This window comes from Ylistrum balloti, unplaced genomic scaffold (genome assembly GCF_031769215.1).
Source record: "Ylistrum balloti isolate Yb309-2 unplaced genomic scaffold, AGI_CSIRO_Ybal_v1 Utg369988, whole genome shotgun sequence".
Taxonomy (NCBI): domain Eukaryota; kingdom Metazoa; phylum Mollusca; class Bivalvia; order Pectinida; family Pectinidae; genus Ylistrum; species Ylistrum balloti.
In genome coordinates this window covers 40,538-59,606 of record NW_026782072.1, presented here as the reverse complement: position 1 = coordinate 59,606, position 19,069 = coordinate 40,538, and the positions used below count along the sequence as shown (strand labels likewise).

The following is a 19,069-nucleotide window of genomic DNA, read 5'->3' as shown; positions in this document are numbered from 1 at the left end:
GAGGCTTTAATGGTCATCTGACTAAAATACAGATATATGTCAGAGAGCGAATGACCCTGAATTACTTATGAAGAATATGAAGTCAATATCTGCACACTTGAAAAATATTATCTCTCATGCACAAATAAATGCCATGACACTGGACTTATCATTTGTCAACGTTAGAAATTTTAAGTTCTTAACGCATTTAACCCCAGTGATATTGAAACCATTTTATCCCTTCATCCAAGCGAGCTTAATTTCCAACATCGGCATCATTCGCCATTTGGTTATTGAAACAAAGTTGTTTAATTATTTTAAGACCTTTAAAATTGGTTAAGGTTTCTTCATATGAATAAATTTGGTTGCCCTTTTCCCCATCCTGCTACAGGCCTTATATCAGTACCTTGGGACATTTGGTTATTGAGAAAAAGTCGTTTGCGCAAATGGTAACGAACGAAACACGATAGCAATTATCATCCTAACCCTTCGAGTCAGATGACCTAAAGCTAGCGGAAAGAAAGATCAGTATGTCTACAGAATAATACTGAAACTAGATTTCTAACTAAAGATGACGGTTTATATCAATCTTGTGTAATGACAAGGTCGAATATGTTTTGCTATGTTACTTTTTTAATAACGAATTATTAACGATCGAATATGACAACATTGTCAAATACCGATAGAAACAAAGACACAAATAATTACAATGAACGAAAATAAATTATAATGATAAATTATTAATCTCCGAAAGAACAAGATAGTCATCATTGTTAACTATGCCATATTAGATATCCAAATATTACTATAATCATGTATACGTATCACTCAATACCAATTAAAGGGCACGCTTACATCGAAAACACACAATTGCCAATCTGTAGTAGACAACTTCACCAGCAAATTGTAGAACAATAGTTTGTATCGCCTGTGTCCGAATGTCGATAAAACGTTAGTGATTGTTAATGATTGTAAATTAGTTTGGATAATCGTAACGAAATATGTTTTACATTTCTCAGTAGATTCATACTTATTACTTCTGTGCAATTTTTGTTTTATATGTATCATCAAAACACTGCACACAATATACAAATTTACAATACAAGGTAGATCTTGCACCAATGGTCCATTCAAAAAGTAGTTGATCACACGACCGTTACACGTTTGCTTCCCGTACTTCTCATTTCACTGCGCATGCCTTCTGACGTACTAGCGATTTCTTCTGTTGAAGCGTATGATGGGTTATCGTAAGCTTCTTTGGTGACGTCATCATATGTAGGAGGATTGTCTGAAGCGCTGTATTCAGGGAGTTTGTGCTTGGCAGCAACTTCATATGGTGGAGGATCGTTAGTATAGATACTAAATATGTCGACAGGCTGGAGTTGTTGCTGTCGTCGCTGAACATCTTGAAGACGCTTTTTTCGAATATGCCAAACTCTTACCAAGGCGATCACGAGAGCAATCAGAGTAACACAAAGTACTCCAGCAACAGTGCCACCTTAAACAATCAAGGTACAATTACTCAAACCGACTGCAAGAAAAATACAATTAGATAAACCAACTACAACAATGACAGAATTGGTACAATTTGATTAACCAACAACAACAACAATCAAAGGAGAGAAAGAAACACAGTTAACAAGGCATTAAGGCGAATTATAGTCCCTCTACACACCGCCTCACTGGGATAATTCCATACATCAAGTATGAAATTTTCATGATAAGTAGTGCAAGAGATAGGGCTCAGACATTCTTTTTCTTTGATGAAGGTCAAATTTTAAATATAGGTTACAATGACCTACTTTTGACATACGACACAACGTTTCATCAAAGTGAGCCCAGAATATCCCAATTATTTACTTCCCATGATTCAAGGTCAAAATAGTGGAAGGTCGAATGGACAACAGTCAAAAATTTAGTTCAATTAAACAAACATCTACACCTATCACACTCGAGATATATCATGGCAATCAAATAAATCATCGACAATAAACACAACCAAGAAACCACGACTATTAAATAAAGCATTGGAAGCACCAAGATATATTACAATCAAACGTTACCATTTACAGCAATAACAATGAAATTACAAGGAAATTAACAATCAACAACAATAACAGTCAAAACATCAGAAAAAACAAACCAAATACAACAATGGCAGTCAAGAAATCGGTAAAATTTTGTAAATCATCTTAAGCAATTAAGAAAGAAATACAAGTTAATAAACTTTATTTACAATACTGAAATCATGTTGTGGTAAAAACAAAATCACTAAGAAAATAGCTTTATTGAACAATTTTAAGAGAACTCCTACTGTCAGTATGATAATATATTATATGATGATATACTGTTTGCGTATCTAAATGTAGAGAAGTGTCTGTCAGTAGGTGAATACACAGAAAGTGGACAATCATAGGATCTAGCGTAGTGTTTTGTCACCGTCAGTTATATATATCACTTTCTAATTTCTGATGCAGTACACACAAAACACATATCTACGACACCTATATATGATATATAATAGCTTACCTATGATCACAGGGGATACGGATGTCTTCCTTTCTTTAAGTTCAAGAGGGTATTTAGAATCATCTGAAACAGGATCCACAACAGAACAATTAATACAAAACACCAATAAAATCTATACGATATGAAGAAAGATTTACCAGTGTTGTAATTTTTTGTAAGATTTTTGGTAACATTCCGAAATATACAAGCTGTGCCCCTTCTAACGATGGCATGTTTTCAAATAAGGTGATAATTATTGGTCATGATCATCATATATCCTTTCCAGATTCTTATACATCAGCTTTATTCACATCGATCTTCATCATAATGTAATGCTCATACTGTTGAATTTCCATTTATTTCTTGAAACCTTTCCTCTTATCGACCCTATGAGATTGATCCAATTATTCAGAGTTCTAAGTAGTACAATTTTCATGGAAAGCTTACGAAAATTAAGGTAGTGCCTCAAGCAATGGATGCTAATCAGGCAAATATATTTCACCGTGAAACACACATATCATATCATGGCTTGGTTACGTAAGTCCATTCACATGGTCAGAACGGAAAATAATTTAGATCTAGACGTAGATTTACATATGGCATTATTTTTAAAACTATTGAGAACACATATTTTCCCAAGATAGTACCCTGTATTCACTTCGGAATTGAGACCTATTTCAAAAAGTCCTGAAGTCTAATTTTGAATTTCACCTGATTTATCAGAGTACGAACCATTTACAAAGTAACCTGGTGTGTATTGTAACGTTTAAAAGGTGTCGGATTTTGATGTCAAACTGGCTACTCGTATACTCGATTGCTGTATTTTTAATATTAAAAAAAGATAATTTGATGAATGTGTAATATAGATAAACGTGGCTATAAGGGACGTCTTGGGCGTTATTCAGACCAACCCACCATTATGGCGCTTTTTTCCATCCCAAAGGTGGTCGTAATTTATATTTATGAAGTATCCAATACAAACACTTACTGTATAGGTATTGTTGATACTGCATGATGCAATACGTACCGTTTTTGTAGACATTAACCTTAAAGCGACAGAAGGCCATATTATCTTGCCAGTCAATGGCTGTGTAATGGAGGAAATACACCCCTGGACCGACATCCATGCTGTTGTTTTTTATGTTAGAATTATAGAGATTCAACTGTTTAATCCCGACATTGTCCGCTGCTTTCGGTTTGTTCCAGCTCACCGTCTCCCCTTGGCGGATGTAGATATCAGCAGGACACGAAATGAAAATCGGGGGTGTAATATCTGAAAGGAAAACAACGTACAGAATCGAGTTGCTGGACTTCATTTTTAGATTTATAGTTAGTCCATGAAATGGTGCCACTGATTGTTTATGTGACATCAATCATCGTAACCCCTTTAGCACGTGCCTCCATTCATAAGTCTTCGTCAAAATCCAGCGGAGTTGCCTCCCTTCCATTTGTTCGCATAAATGGTAGACGAGCTAACGAGGAAACGGAATCGATGCGATGTTGGAAAACAAGGACACCCAAATACTATGAAAAGAGGCAGGGATTTCTTGCATCAGCTGGTAGACGTAACCGAACTGTAGGTAGAATCGAACCACGCTCCTTGGATCGCTACCTGAAGTTACGTAGGTCACTGTTCTAACCGACTGAGCTATCGCAGCCCTGGATAGCAGGACTCCGTCATAAACCAAATGTTAATCATGTTGTTTTTTATTAAACACTTATTTACTCATAGCGTTTGTTTGATTATAAATGGTTCTGGTAAAAGGAAAATATGAAGCTCCATTCGACATCAGATGTCATATTTGACTCGGGCTTTGCCCGCGAGTAATATGGCATTTCCGATCAATTCATGCGTGGAGTTAATAAATGCTCACATTTCCCAGAAACCAGTATCACATAAACATAATATCTATACATTCAAGATGAGACGAATCGCATGATTTATAGCCAACAACTTAATGTTTGATGCCGTATTTTTGTTTGAACATGAGTCCGAAAATCATTCTTTCATGTTACAATTGATTTATATAAACCAAGATTCATAAGAATCAAGAATATCATACCTTTAACAACAACTCGGAAGTCACAAGTCCCCTGTCTGTTGTTGAAGTCCCTCTCAGACGTTGCTGTTACAGTGTAAGTACTCGGGGTGCTACATTCACAAGCTGAAAAGTAGACTCTGTCCAGTTTGACATGTAAAAAGTCCCCCAGGCAATTATGTGCATCGAAATTGTTGACGAGAAGAGCATTGTTGTAGTGTGACGACACCACCACGGGTAGGATCTCATCTTTATCAGGACAACCTTTGATGACAGGTGCTGAAATACATTGTAAGTACATGACAGGAGTTATAAAGATGTAGCAATACATATGTCATTTAGATTTTACAAAGGCCATCATTGTCAAGATGAAGGCAAGAAACACCAGTGGAGGAGTGACAGACAAAAAATGCAAAAAGATGTACGTACCAAGCATCATATAGACAGTATATAGAACGGCTGTGAAAACAGTAGGGATGTCTAAATATAGAAATTGTACCATGCTTAATACAGCTTATACAATCAAATAAAGTAATATAGAACAAGTATATACCAACAAGTATTTCTGTATAGTTTTATGAAAATTATGAGTATCAATATTGTAATCACACACAGCTCTCCTCATTATATCGCTCATATCATACTCACGTGGGCAAGGCTTGTTGTCTGAAGAAGAAAAAATAAATGGTTAATTAGTATATTCATGGCATTTTTTTTATAGGGAAAAATCATTATTTTCTAACCCAATACCCAAAGAACACCCAAGAACAGACTTAAATATATATTTACGTAAACACCGTCGTTATTTCCAGTAGCTATAATTTCCGGTTGGCTTTCTACAAAATACAATACCAAGTTCTTAACTCGCTTGTACAACCGTTTGACATTGTTGTCATTTTCATAAATATTTATGGGGTCAAGGATCTGTATACTGAGCTAAATACATACACTCTCCTGATACTTTTGAACAATTTCAAATAGAAATCCCATTTCTTAATGATTTACATTGAGAAATGGAAAGCAATATCCTTAATATTTGCTACCATGGTATAACCCGGAACCTACCTGTTGTGTTTGGACAACATATAGAATTGGACAAGAAATCACCAGAACAGCCGCTGGATGTACATTGGATATCTCCATGTTCGGCTGAAGTGTTCACCGGGGCGCTGCATACACACACTTCGCAGTCGCGCACACTGTTATAGATGTCATTTTTGGCCACCACCGCTCCATCCGAGTGAATACATGTGATGTTGTTCTCGGGCATAGAGCAATGTCCGTAATATGACCTGGGGGACAAACTACAACAGTATCCCAGGCCACCACATTGCTCGTCGGTGAAACATATGGTGCTATTATCAACTTCGTCACTAGCAGCACATTCTTGCAGGTAGTCATTGTCTGGAATAAATCATTGCCTTATGTTGAGAGCAAAGTAAATCATGTAATGAAAATCATTTCAGATTTCGTATATTTTTCGAAATTTATGACAGTAATTTGACGTCGCCTTAGAGAAACTGATATAGAAGACTAAAATGCTTCTTATTTCCTCGAGAACAATAAGTTAGATATACATGCAAGGGCGTCACCAAACTACTCTACGATATAATGTTTGAGTATGAAGGAAGATTAGGCCTGACTTGGGATCAATAGTATTTCTGTTTGTTCCTGTTCTATCTGTAAATAAACAATTGCTATCAGCATGTCCAAAGTTCATCTGGCATCTGATATAACTCGCATAACGACAGGATTTATTGATAAACAATACAAATATCCCACACCTATCTCATCTACCTGTACGTCTCCAACCTTTATGATGTATCTGCACATCTCCAACCTTTATGATGTACGTGTACAACCACAACCTTTATAATGTATCTGTACATCTCCAACTTTGATGATGTATCTTTAAATCTCCAACCTTTGTGATGCATCTGTACATCCACCACCTGTATAATGTATCTGTACATCTCATAACCTTTATAATGTACCTGTACATTAACAATATTTATAATGTACCTGTACACTCTAACCTTTATGATGTATCTGTACTTCCTCAACCTTTATAATGTATCTGTACATCCACAACCTTTATAATATATCTGTATATATCACACCTTTATTGTGTACCTTTATATTTCCAAACTTTATAATGTACCTTGTACTTCCCTAACCTTTATAATGCATCTGTACATTTCCAACCTTTGTGATGTATCTGTACATCTCCAACCTTTATAATGCATCTGTACATTTCCAACCTTTGTGATGTATCTGTACATCTCCAACCTTTATAATGCATCTGTACATTTCCAACCTTTGTGATGTATCTGTACTTCCTCAACCTTTATAATGTATCTGTACATTTCCAACCTTTGTGATGTATCTGTACATCTCCAACCTTTATAATGCATCTGTACATTTCCAACCTTTGTGATGTACCTGTACTTCCTCAACCTTTATAATGTATCTGTACATCCACAACCTTTATAATATATCTGAACATATCACACCTTTATTGTGTACCTTTATATTTCCAAACTTTATAATGTACCTTGTACTTCCCCAACCTTTATAATGCATCTGTACATTTCCAACCTTTGTAATGTACCTGTACTTCCCCAAACTTTATAATGTATCCGTACTTCCCCAAACTTTATAATGTGCCTGTACTTCCCCAAACTTTATAATGTGCCTGTACTTCCCTAACCTTTAAAATGCATCTGTACATCTCCAACCTTTATAATGTACGCGTAAATCTCTAACCTTTATGATGTATCTGTACATCTCCAACCTTTATAATGTACGCGTAAATCTCTAACCTTTATGATGTATCTGTACATATCCAACCGTTATGCATATGTACACCTTTATGACGTACTTGCTTCCAAGCAATTAAACAGCATCACACATTGTTTTCGCCTTTCTAGGACTCGTCAGTGATGCAAGGGGGTCTACATTTTGAATCCTAGCAGGCGATTGAGGAAAATTTTAAAGAATCTTTAGAATAGCCAAACTTTAGAAGGCGAGATGCACAAGCCCTACCATTCAATTTTAGTAATTTAAATGTGACATGTAGGTGACGGCAAACCTACCACCTGCAATCTTGAAAATTGTACAAAAGACGCATAATTGAACAGCATATTTTAATAACATTTTAGAGGTAGCTACAGCACACACCAGGGCCTTACAGTGAATTAAGCTGTATCATACACATTTTTCGTAATAACAATACATGATATAAATAACAATTACTTTGTCCTGTTTCAGAATCTATCACCCGAATTGGTTTCAATAATCACCTTTCTAATTCTCAATATGTATTGAAAGATTATTTTCGCCTTCGTGTCTTTTGCGTAATCGTTAAGATTGCAGGTGCTAGACATTGCTGTTGGACTGATGTCCCCGAGGTTTGCCGTAATTATATAGTTCATTTGAATAGTATATTCAGCTATACATGAGCTCTATAGGAGCGTTTTTTTGAAAGTATTTGATACTGATAATCATGAAATTTATATTGATTTTAAGGTTAATCCACCTCCCCATCTAGATAATGACATTTCTTTCGAAGTTTTGACATTCTTTTGTCGTCCCCTTGGTTTCTGCACCACAGCATCACTGACAAGTCCTAGGAGGACATATATGCTGTATGTTCTGGTTTTATTCATTATTTTACTTCACTTTCATTTAGGTGTGTGTCTTTTTTACGATTATTTTAGCACTTTCGCCATTTAAATAAAGAATATTCCATGACGTCACCCAAAGACGTTATATTAAAGTATATGGCAAGCCAGCAATGAAATATCCAACAGTATCGTATTTTCTATTTGGCTTGCCATACCAGTATCCCTTTCAAGGTCTTTCCAGTACAGTACTTATTTACACCATTAGCCAGTGTAGCTCGGACGAGGAATGCATATTATTTGCTAGTACTTACAGCTTTCACAGCGATGCCCGGTGAAGTCGGGACGACAGACACATTGAGAGGTGATCCCTGTGAAGACACACTCTCCCCCATTCCGGCAGCCTGTGCCACACAAAGCTAGAAAGACAATGGGAAATATCACATGACAAGTCGATATATTGTGTAAATCATATCAAGTTTATATTAAGGAGTCTTAATCACGAAATTAAGAGATGTGTGTTTGAAAATATGCTAGATGTTAAATGCTTTGATTTCGACACTTATATTAAGCAATAATGACGTATTCTTCCATAACTGAGTCCATAAAAAAGTATCACCGAAGACTGTAGGATTTTGTAAACCTTTTCTGTTGTTTATTCACGTGAAAATGATAGTAATGGTTCTGGTGACAGGTGGACGTACGTATTTCACATCTGGTTCCGGTAAGGTAGTCTGGGCAGTGACACCTAGAATTTGGAGGCAGGGAACACACTCCTCCGTTCTTACAGCTTGGACTGCAGATTGCTATTAGGTAAAAGTATGAATTTGTCAAATAGAAAAATTTAATGTTAATTTCAAAATTGATGATGACCATCAGAAGAATGCTTACAGTAATGTCACATTGACCAAATACACACAATACTTCAAAAAATATCTCAGGAAAACCTTGTTATACTTACGGATATCACACTGGTCGCCAGTGAAGTTGGCAGGACAAACACATTTGGTCAAGTTAAGATTAAGTGATCCACCATTGAAACACGTCAGTGCGACTTCAAAAAAAAAGTACTAATGACAATCCCAGTATTTCTGTAATTTGATAGTCAGAAAACAATATGTTTATTTACAGCTAATAAAAGGAAGAAACTTTCTCTTGTATCTTACTTGAGGTTTGATCGTATTTTTGCCACCGAACGTTTAGATTTACATTAGTACAATTTTTGTACCTGGTAACATATCTGTAGAAATACTCCTGTAGACTACTAACCTGTGTATACACACTCGTTGACTTACCTGTATTGACACACTTGCCGTTAGAATCACGATGATATCCGTCCACACAGGACCGCTTACATTCGAAGTTAGAACATGTCGTGATATTACCAGAGCAATGTCCGTTGTAGCTGTGTACAAAATATACCAACACAAAATGTCTATCATAGAGAGTTTTTACTTTCACTTTGTTATTACTCAACACTTTCTAAGATTGTATGGAATGGTATTCATATTCGTTATATTTGGCTTTCATATTGAAGTCGAAACACATCGTCAGAACATTATAGCGATTAAATGTAACACTAATCATATCTTATAGAAAATTAATATTCCTAATAATTAAAGGTATTTCTCTATTGCTATAGACAATTCATTTGAAGTCTTATCCATATCAACATTGTAAGACTATGCGTCAAAAGTAAATTTAGTAAATTTTAAATGTGTATAATGCATGACTAATTCACACACTCTACCCCTCCCCATTTCATCACGTTTAGAAGCTGATGCAGCATAGTTGCTATTGAAAATATTAAACGTACATGGTAGACAGGTGAAATCCGCCTCTCCTGGTCTTGTGGTCTTGGTGATAATGATAGCAAATTCTTTGTACAGAAGACCTACAATGCATTTTGTGGGTCTGAACCATAGTATACTGTTCGTTTGAGCCTGGGTCCACAGAAGGGCAGACATGGGGTCTGAATGGTAGCCATTCGGTAAACAATCTTCAAAAGAATATAAATAAAATTATCACACATATAACTCTAAATGAAATCACTCGTTTAATTTAGAAATGTTGTTATATAGCCAGGAAATGAGTGTTCGAGAGAAATACCTACTTATTGGTAGCATTTGCATAAATTTGTTCTATTACATCAACAACGGTAAGCTCTTGCGGTCATTCTCTTGCCTTTTAGGAGTTTTAATGTTAAAGCTTATCCAAATATTCAGGTTTAATTAAAAATCCTAACGACTAGTTCTACTTCTGTTTAGTACTTTGTTCTGGTGTCATATCGTATTTATGTCCCCCATCATAAAAGTATCCCCCTTATAGTATCTGTATCCCCCTTAGCATTTTTTTCCAATTCATATTGTACAAGGTTAATTTGAGGAAGACGATTACAAAGATAACGTAACAGACAATTGTTCCTATATACTATTTTGATGTCCATAATAAATGTATCCACTCTCATATATCAGATAATTGTTCCCTAGATACTATTCTGATGACCATCATAAATGTATACCTTACATATATTAGACAATCGTTCCCTAGATACTATTTTGATGAGCATCATAAATGTAACCCCCGAATATATCAGATAATTGTCCCCTAGATACTATTCTGATGCCCATCATAAATGTAACCCCCTAATATATCAGATAGTTGTCCCCTAGATACTATTCTGATGCCCATCATAAATGTAACCCCCTAATATATCAGATAATTGTCCCCTAGATGCTATTCTGATGACCATCATACATGTACCCCCCTAATAGATCAGATAATTGTCCCCTAGATACTATTATGATAGCCATCATAAATGTATCCCTCTAATATTTCAGATAATTGTTCCCTAGATACTATTCTGATGACCATCATAAATGTATACCTTACATATATTAGACAATCGTCCCTTAGATACTATTCTCTTGGCCATCAACATGTATCACCTAATATATCAAACAATCGTCCCTTAATTACTTTTCTGATGGATATAATAAACGTATCCCTCATACACAAGATAATTGTTCCCTAGATACTACATTCTGATTTCTTAAATTTCTTAGAGGTATCAGAGTACTCTAATTCGATCACGTATCAGGTGAAAGACATGTTAATTTTTTTACTTAGAAAGGAAAATAATATACATCTTGAGTGAGACAAGTGGGCTTCAATGATGGTTAATATTGCTGACCTGGTACCAGTGCAAGTCACAGAAATCTCTACTATATTAATGTAACATATATATATTCAATGTATTTAAAAGGCATTCTGTATGTTAATTTATGCAAAGAGGAAATAAAGATTGTCTAGCTGTCGGTCCTGTACCCCTGGTATTTGTGACCAATTGACTGACCAACAACCCAATTTATATAGAGCAAATCTGTAAAACAGATGGAGTTACATGTATATTATTGATCTCAAGGGGTTATACAAATACTATAAGGGGGTATACTTTTATGATAGACATATTTTACTGATACGAGATACAAATATGATAAGACACCAGGTTTGTTTCGTAATGCCACATATACATATTAAATTGGAACAAGTCCAGTTAGAAGTCGTCAGCCCCTTCATCCAGTTAACTACCAACTGCCAATATTAGAGGTATTTAAACATCATTCCCCCTCTACAATTAGCTTGTTGAATAGACTCGACAATTCTGAAATACAAATCTTCATTTTCAGCATTTATTTAGTATGAAAATATCGCCATAACAGCCCATCTTACCTAAATGTCTCCGATTCTCTCAGTCATCAGACACAAGTGTATATGCCTATCACCTATTTACCATTGCACATGCAGTAATTGTAATGAAGATGCATATCATTTTTTAAAAAAATGAAGTCTTCTAAACGCTGGTATCCTGTCATCCGCCCCCTCTCTTTCTCCTTTTCCTCATTCTCTTTCATATCAGTATTTAAAATGAATAATGATCACGTGTTATCGTATGTATTGTTTAATGTTGTGTTGTAGGACTGTCAACTCATTTGTTCGAGTCCAATCCCTCAGCTGCACTGACAATATGTTAGAAAGGAATACGTTTTAGTCTATATGTTAACCTATCATTAAAAAACAGAAGATCACACACAGAATTTTAGGCAGAACAGATCAGGGATTAGAAGGATTGATAGCTTCCCTACAATGAATTAGGATAATACTACATATTGACCCTCAACTTACAGAGACTATCAACAAAATAACTCGATATATCATTATCAGTAAGCTATTAATATTATAACAATAATTTTTCCCTTTATAAATATATGACGACAAACCTGTACAGTTTTATGCAGAGATATACTAATATACTGTTCAACTGGTGCTGACCCGGAACTTCATTTATAATAGGCTGTTAACCAGTATATCCATAAATAGCCGTAACATGGTAAACATAAATTTCGGTACACTAATATTACTTTAAATAGTTTCTTATCAAGATAGTCGATGTACGATTTGTTAAAGGTATGCTAAATCGTCGTGTGGGAGCTGTTGTGTTGTGTCTGTTAGTAAAGATGGCGGAACATGTTTTCATTTAGGTAGGGGTGAACAGACGTCCGAAGAATATATCAATTTTGAAAACACTCTTTACTACTCCGTAGAATGTTATCAATCACAAAGAGACAAAGACAATTACCTAGAAATTGCCAACGAAGTGAACTGATTTTTCTTCTTATTATTATTTCCGTGATATGAATCATTTACTACTGTTTTTAACAAATGTACATATCAATTCCTGTGGAAACTTCCATCCTTTTTTTAAATCTGTAATTGATACATAAATTGTTTTTTTCATAGGACGGTCAAATTCATGACCAGCACAAAAAAACACCTTTGTACTTACTGCGACCAGTCATTCCCTTGACCTTTAGGTTAGAGTTAGATTGTTTACTGCCTACTACAGTACCTCCCTGCCCGTTAGACACAGAGTAAGAATTAGATTATTTACAGCCTACTATAGTGCCCCCCTGCCCGTTAGACACAGAGTAAGAGTTAGATTATTTACAGCCTACTATAGTGCCCCCCTGCCTGTTAGACACAGAGTAAGAGTTAGATTATTTACAGCCTACTATAGTGCCCCCCTGCCCGTTAGACACAGAGTAAGAATTAGATTATTTACAGCCTACTATAGTGCCCCCCTGCCCGTTAGACACAGAGTAAGAGTTAGATTATTTACAGCCTACTATAGTGCCCCCCTGCCCGTTAGACACAGAGTAAGAATTAGATTATTTACAGCCTACTATAGTGCCCCCCTGCCCGTTAGACACAGAGTAAGAAGAGTTAGATTATTTACAGCCTACTATAGTGCCCCCCTGCCCGTTAGACACAGAGTAAGAGTTAGATTATTTACAGCCTACTATAGTGCCCCCCTGCCCGTTAGACACAGAGTAAGAGTTAGATTATTTACAGCCTACTATAGTGCCCCCCTGCCCGTTAGACACAGAGTAAGAGTTAGATTATTTACAGCCTACTATAGTGCCCCCCTGCCCGTTAGACACAGAGTAAGAGTTAGATTATTTATTTACAGCCTACTATAGTGCCCCCCTGCCCGTTAGACACAGAGTAAGAGTTAGATTATTTACAGCCTACTATAGTGCCCCCCTGCCCGTTAGACACAGAGTAAGATTTAGATTATTTACAGCCTACTATAGTGCCCCCCAGCCTGTTAAAAAATGACACAATGAGTAGAAAACGAGATTACTAAGGTACAGCCTACTTTAAGTGTTGTATCTTTTTAGAAATCAAAAATCGAACACCGGAATAGAGGGTTCGTGAGGTGTTAGAAATGTACTGGGAACAGGTGAAAGTAAATAATTAGTTATCAAACTGTGACAACAGGGATAGAATTGTTTTTGTAAAAATAATCATATCAATAAAGCAACGAAACAATGACGACAAAGTAGAAAACAACACAAACACAACAAACACTAGAAAAGTGTCTGAAACACGTGTCTCTTGAACAATCTTACTAAAATTTTCATAATTTAAAACAAATAACAAAACCACATTTGTACATTTTTCACAATTTATTTGATATAGATTACGAAAATTAAATCACAAAAATAGTCATTTCTTATAATTGATGAAATTGCTACTAGAAAAAATGGCACCGTTTACCTGGCCACGTGATAACATGTTACCGCACACCTGGTCACGTTTTAGAACATTTTGCACACCTGGCGATGGGGTTTCATGTCGGCGTACACGTGACTACGTCTTATAATACTAACATCATAAAGCTGACCATAGGATTTCATGTAAACGAACAACCTGCAATGGGATTTCAAACATTTCTAAGCAAGCGATATTATCGAAACCAAACCCTAATTACGTTCTGTATATCACTTTACATATGGCTAGTGTCACCACATACAAATGTTTCGATTACTTTGCTATTGTTTGGTGTTAGAATCGACTTCCTAATCTGTACCTAGATATTGGCATGAACAACTGGTATTTGAATAGCAGTGTGATTAAGTGAAATATTAGAATAACATACACAAATTCAGTTTGCTTGAAACCAGTATTTTCTAACTGATCCTGCATGTAGTAATGACAACAACCATGTCCTGGCCGGCTGGTATAAAAGTAGTAACACATAGATTTAACATGTCTCACCTCGTGATATGATTGGATTTTTTTTACCTTATGATATGATTGGATGTTCCACCTATAGTGATACGACTGGATGTTTTTCACCTTGTGATATGATTGGATGTTCCACCTATAGCGATACGACTGGATGTTTTTCACCTTGTAATATGATTGGATGTTCCACCTATAGTGATACGACTGGATGTTTTTCACCTTGTGATATGATTGGATGTTCCACCTATAGTGATACGACTGGATGTTTTTATCTTTTGATCTGATTGGATGTTTCGCCTATAGTGATACGACTGGATGTTTTTCACCTTGTGATATGATTGGATGTTCCACCTATAGTGATACGACTGGATGTTTTTCACCTTGTGATATGATTGGATGTTCCACCTATAGTGATACGACTGGATGTTTTTCACCTTGTGATATGATTGGATGTTCCACCTATAGCGATACGACTGGATGTTTTTTCACCTTGTAATATGATTGGATGTTCCACATATAGTGATACGACTGGATGTTTTTCACCTTGTGATATGATTGGATGTTCCACCTACAGTGATACGACTGCATGTTTTTATCTTGTGATATGATTGGATGTTCCACCTATAGTGATACGACTGGATGTTTTTATCTTGTGATATGACTGGATGTTCCACCTATAGTTATACGACTGGATGTTTTTCACCTTGTGATATAATTGGATGTTTTTCACCTTGTGATATGATTGGATGTTTCGCCTATAGTGATACGACTGGATGTTTTTCACCTTGTGATATGATTGGATGTTCCACCTATAGTGATACGACTGGATGTTTTTCACCTTGTGATATGATTGGATATTCCACCTATAGTGATACGACTGGATATTTTTCACCTTGTGATATGATTGGATGTTCCACCTATAGTGATACGACTGGATATTTTTCACCTTGTGATATGATTGGATGTTCCACCTATTGTGATACGACTGGATGTTTTTATCTTGTGATATGATTGGATGTTCCACCTATAGTTATACGATTGGATGTTTTTCACCTTGTGAATTGGTTGGATGTCTCGTCTATAGTGATACGATTGGATATTTTTACCTTGTGATATGATTGGATGTTTTTCACCTTGTGATATGATTGGGTGTCTCGTCTATAGTGATGCGATCGGATATGTTTATCTTGTGATATGTTTGGATGTTTTTCACCTTGTGATATTATTGCACATGTGTTACCTAATGATATGATTGAATGTTATTTGTAACCTTGTGACATAATTAGACAGATATAAATATGATCGAATGTTTCTCACAAAACGGTATGACTCGATGTTTATGACCTAGTGATGTAACTAAAAGCTTATCTAGTGATACAAGTGGATTATCTCATCTAGTGACATCGTTTAACGTTTGTCTCATATCAACATAATGGGATGTTTTTACATAGTAAAATTACTGGATTTTTTCCTTGTGATATGCTTGGATGTCTGCCATACTATAATATTGTATGATTTACATCTCATTCATATGATCAGCTTTTTAAGTGCTAATCATTAAGAATGACTAATTATGTTCTCCATACTAGTGACAAATTACTAGTACTGGGATCTCTTAGTAGGGATCAACTGTAATGAAGGTTTAATCTGATTGATTAACAACTTCCAAATAAGAACGATTTTTTCTAATGCCAAATTCTGCAACTGTTTTATTTTAAAACTAAGCATGAATAATTGTACTTATTGATAGATGAAATAATTCTTTATCGATGTGACCATAATCAAAAACTTGTTTATTTTATGTTTAAGACCCCTTCAGAAATTCCCTCAGATTTAGTAAGAATTTATATTTACTCAAGGTCAAGCAAGGAATAAAATGATTTGTAACATCCCATTCGGCCATATGACTTAAACGAAAGTTGTTGTAGAAAGTATTTTGTAAGTTAGCTACCACTTAAAGGTAAGTTAATGAAATTTGACCGGCAATTCTAATGTTAAAGTACCTTGTGAATTGAAGACTGAATCAATTTGTATATCAACCTGACTACAATATGGCATAAATATATATATTCCTTTAAATTACGGGATATATTTGGATACCACACAAACAGTATTTGACATCATTTCAAAAGCATGTCTGTTGTGGTTGTTTTTGTTTCACAACGAATTAAAAAGAACACATAATATAAAAGAAACTACCATGTTGTTGTAACATGTAAAAAAAAATAACGTAAAATATTATAACATTTATCATATATACGTTTTGGTTCTCCAGCATAATGGATGTATTCATCAACTGATATATGAATGCTCTGTAAAATTATTTCATATTTAGGCCTATCTGTACGCCTGTGAAATGCATTAGACTTCATTCTGGATATAGGGAGGTTACAATTACCCAGGTACCATTCATATGTGGTTACAATAACCCAGGTACCATTCAGTATGTGGTTACAATAACCCAGTTACCATTCATATGTGGTTACAATAACCCAGGTACCATACAAATGTGGTTACAATAACCCAGGTACCATTCAGTATGTGGTTACAATAACCCAGTTACCATTCATATGTGGTTACAATAACCCAGGTACCATACAAATGTGGTTACAATAACCCCGGTACCATTCAGTATGTGGTTACAATAACCCAGGTACCATTCAGTATGTGGTTACAAAACCCTAGGTATCATTCAGTTTGCAATTACAATAACCAGGTACCATTCAGTATTTGGTTACAATGACCCAGGTACCATTCAGTATGTGGTTACAATAACCCAGATACTATTCAGTATGTGGTTACAAAACCCTAGGTATCATTCAGTTTGCAATTACAATAACCAGGTACCATTCAGTATGTGGTTACAATGACCCAGGTACCATTCAGTATGTGGTTACAATAACCCAGTTACCATTCAGTATGTGGTTACAATAGCCCAGGTATCATTCAGTATGTGGTTACAATTACCCAGGTACCATTCATATGTGGTTACAAAAACCCAGGTACCATTCAGTATGTGGTTACAATAACCCAGGTACCATTCAGTATGTGGTTACAATAACCCAGGTACCATTCAGTATGTGGTTACAAAAACCCAGGTATCATTCAGTTTGCAATTACAATAACCAGGTACCATTCAGTATTTGGTTACAATGACCCAGGTACCATTCAGTATGTGGTTACAATAACCCAGGTATCATTCAGTATGTGGTTACAATGACCCAGGTACCATTCAGTATTTGGTTACAATGACCCAGGTACCATACAGTATGTGGTTACAATGACCCAGGTACCATACAGTATGTGGTTACAATAACCAGGTACCATTCAGTATGTGGTTACAATAACCCTGGTATCATTCAGTATAAGGTTACAATGACCCAGGTACCATTCAGTATGTGGTTACAATAACCCAGGTATCATTCAGTATGTGGTTACAATAACCCAGGTATCATTCAGTATGTGGTTACAATAACCCAGGTATCATTCATTATGTGGTTACAATAACCCTGGTATCATTCAGTATGTGGTTACAATGACCCAGGTACCATTCAGTATGTGGTTACAATAACCCTGGTATCATTCAGTATGTGGTTACAATGACCCAGGTACCATTCAGTATGTGGTTACAATAATGCTGGTATCATTCAGTATGTGGTTACAATAATTCAGGTACGATTCAGTATGTGGTTACAATAACCCAGGTACCATTCAGTATGTGGTTACAATAACCCTGGTATCATTCAGTATGTGGTTACAATGACCCAGGTACCATTCAGTATGTGGTTACAATAACGCAGGTATCATTCAGTATGTGGTTACAATGACCCAGGTACCATTCAGTATGTGGTTACAATAACCCTGGTATCATTCAGTATGTGGTTACAATGACCCAGGTACCATTCAGTATGTGGTTACAATAACGCAGGTATCATTCAGTATGTGGTTACAATAATTCAGGTACGATTCAGTATGTGGTAAAAATGACCCAGGTACCATTCAGTATGTGGTTAAATGACCCAGGTACCATTCAGTATGTGGTTACAATGACCCACGCACCATTAAGTATGTGGTTACAATAACCCAGGTACCATTCAGTATGTGACTAACCTTGCTTAATGAAACAGCTCATCACCAAGGAAGCAAGTGAATTATAGACTTTCGACTTATTGTTTTAAATGCCATGTGCATCTTACATTCCAGTTACATGAGAACTAATTCATCTTTATGACTTTCTAATATTTATCACAACTGGTAACATCAAAACCAATGCAGTCTATCCACTCTAGATAAAATCCAAGGTTTTTGAAATACTTGTACTTTCAACCC

General features: G+C 35.7%; 1 protein-coding gene across 1 annotated transcript; it reads right to left on the bottom strand.

The window, feature by feature from the left end:
• Positions 1-1,124: 1,124 nt before the first annotated feature.
• On the bottom strand, positions 1,125-17,112 carry LOC132547885 (uncharacterized). The gene is made up of 13 exons (XM_060211690.1): positions 17,001-17,112; positions 12,996-13,017; positions 9,966-10,148; positions 9,445-9,554; positions 9,111-9,203; positions 8,854-8,955; positions 8,464-8,568; positions 5,592-5,930; positions 5,175-5,192; positions 4,551-4,805; positions 3,515-3,760; positions 2,509-2,571; positions 1,125-1,477 (listed from the first exon to the last, which is right to left on the bottom strand). Exons 1-13 carry the CDS (start codon positions 17,110-17,112, stop codon positions 1,125-1,127), a joined length of 2,001 nt encoding a protein of 666 aa, XP_060067673.1.
• Positions 17,113-19,069: the final 1,957 nt, after the last annotated feature.

Bases quoted from the DNA above. Each gene is read 5' to 3' on its own strand.
- LOC132547885 (XM_060211690.1), bottom strand. From the start codon at position 17,112: ATGAAGTCTAATGCATTTCACAGGCGTACAGATAGGCCTAAATATGAA. The intron at 13,018-17,000 runs GTATATATGATA...TCTAACCTAAAG, and splicing joins TTATGCTGGAGAACCAAAAC to GTCAAGGGAATGACTGGTCG. The intron at 1,478-2,508 runs GTAAGCTATTAT...TGATTGTTTAAG, and splicing joins CGTATCCCCTGTGATCATAG to GTGGCACTGTTGCTGGAGTA.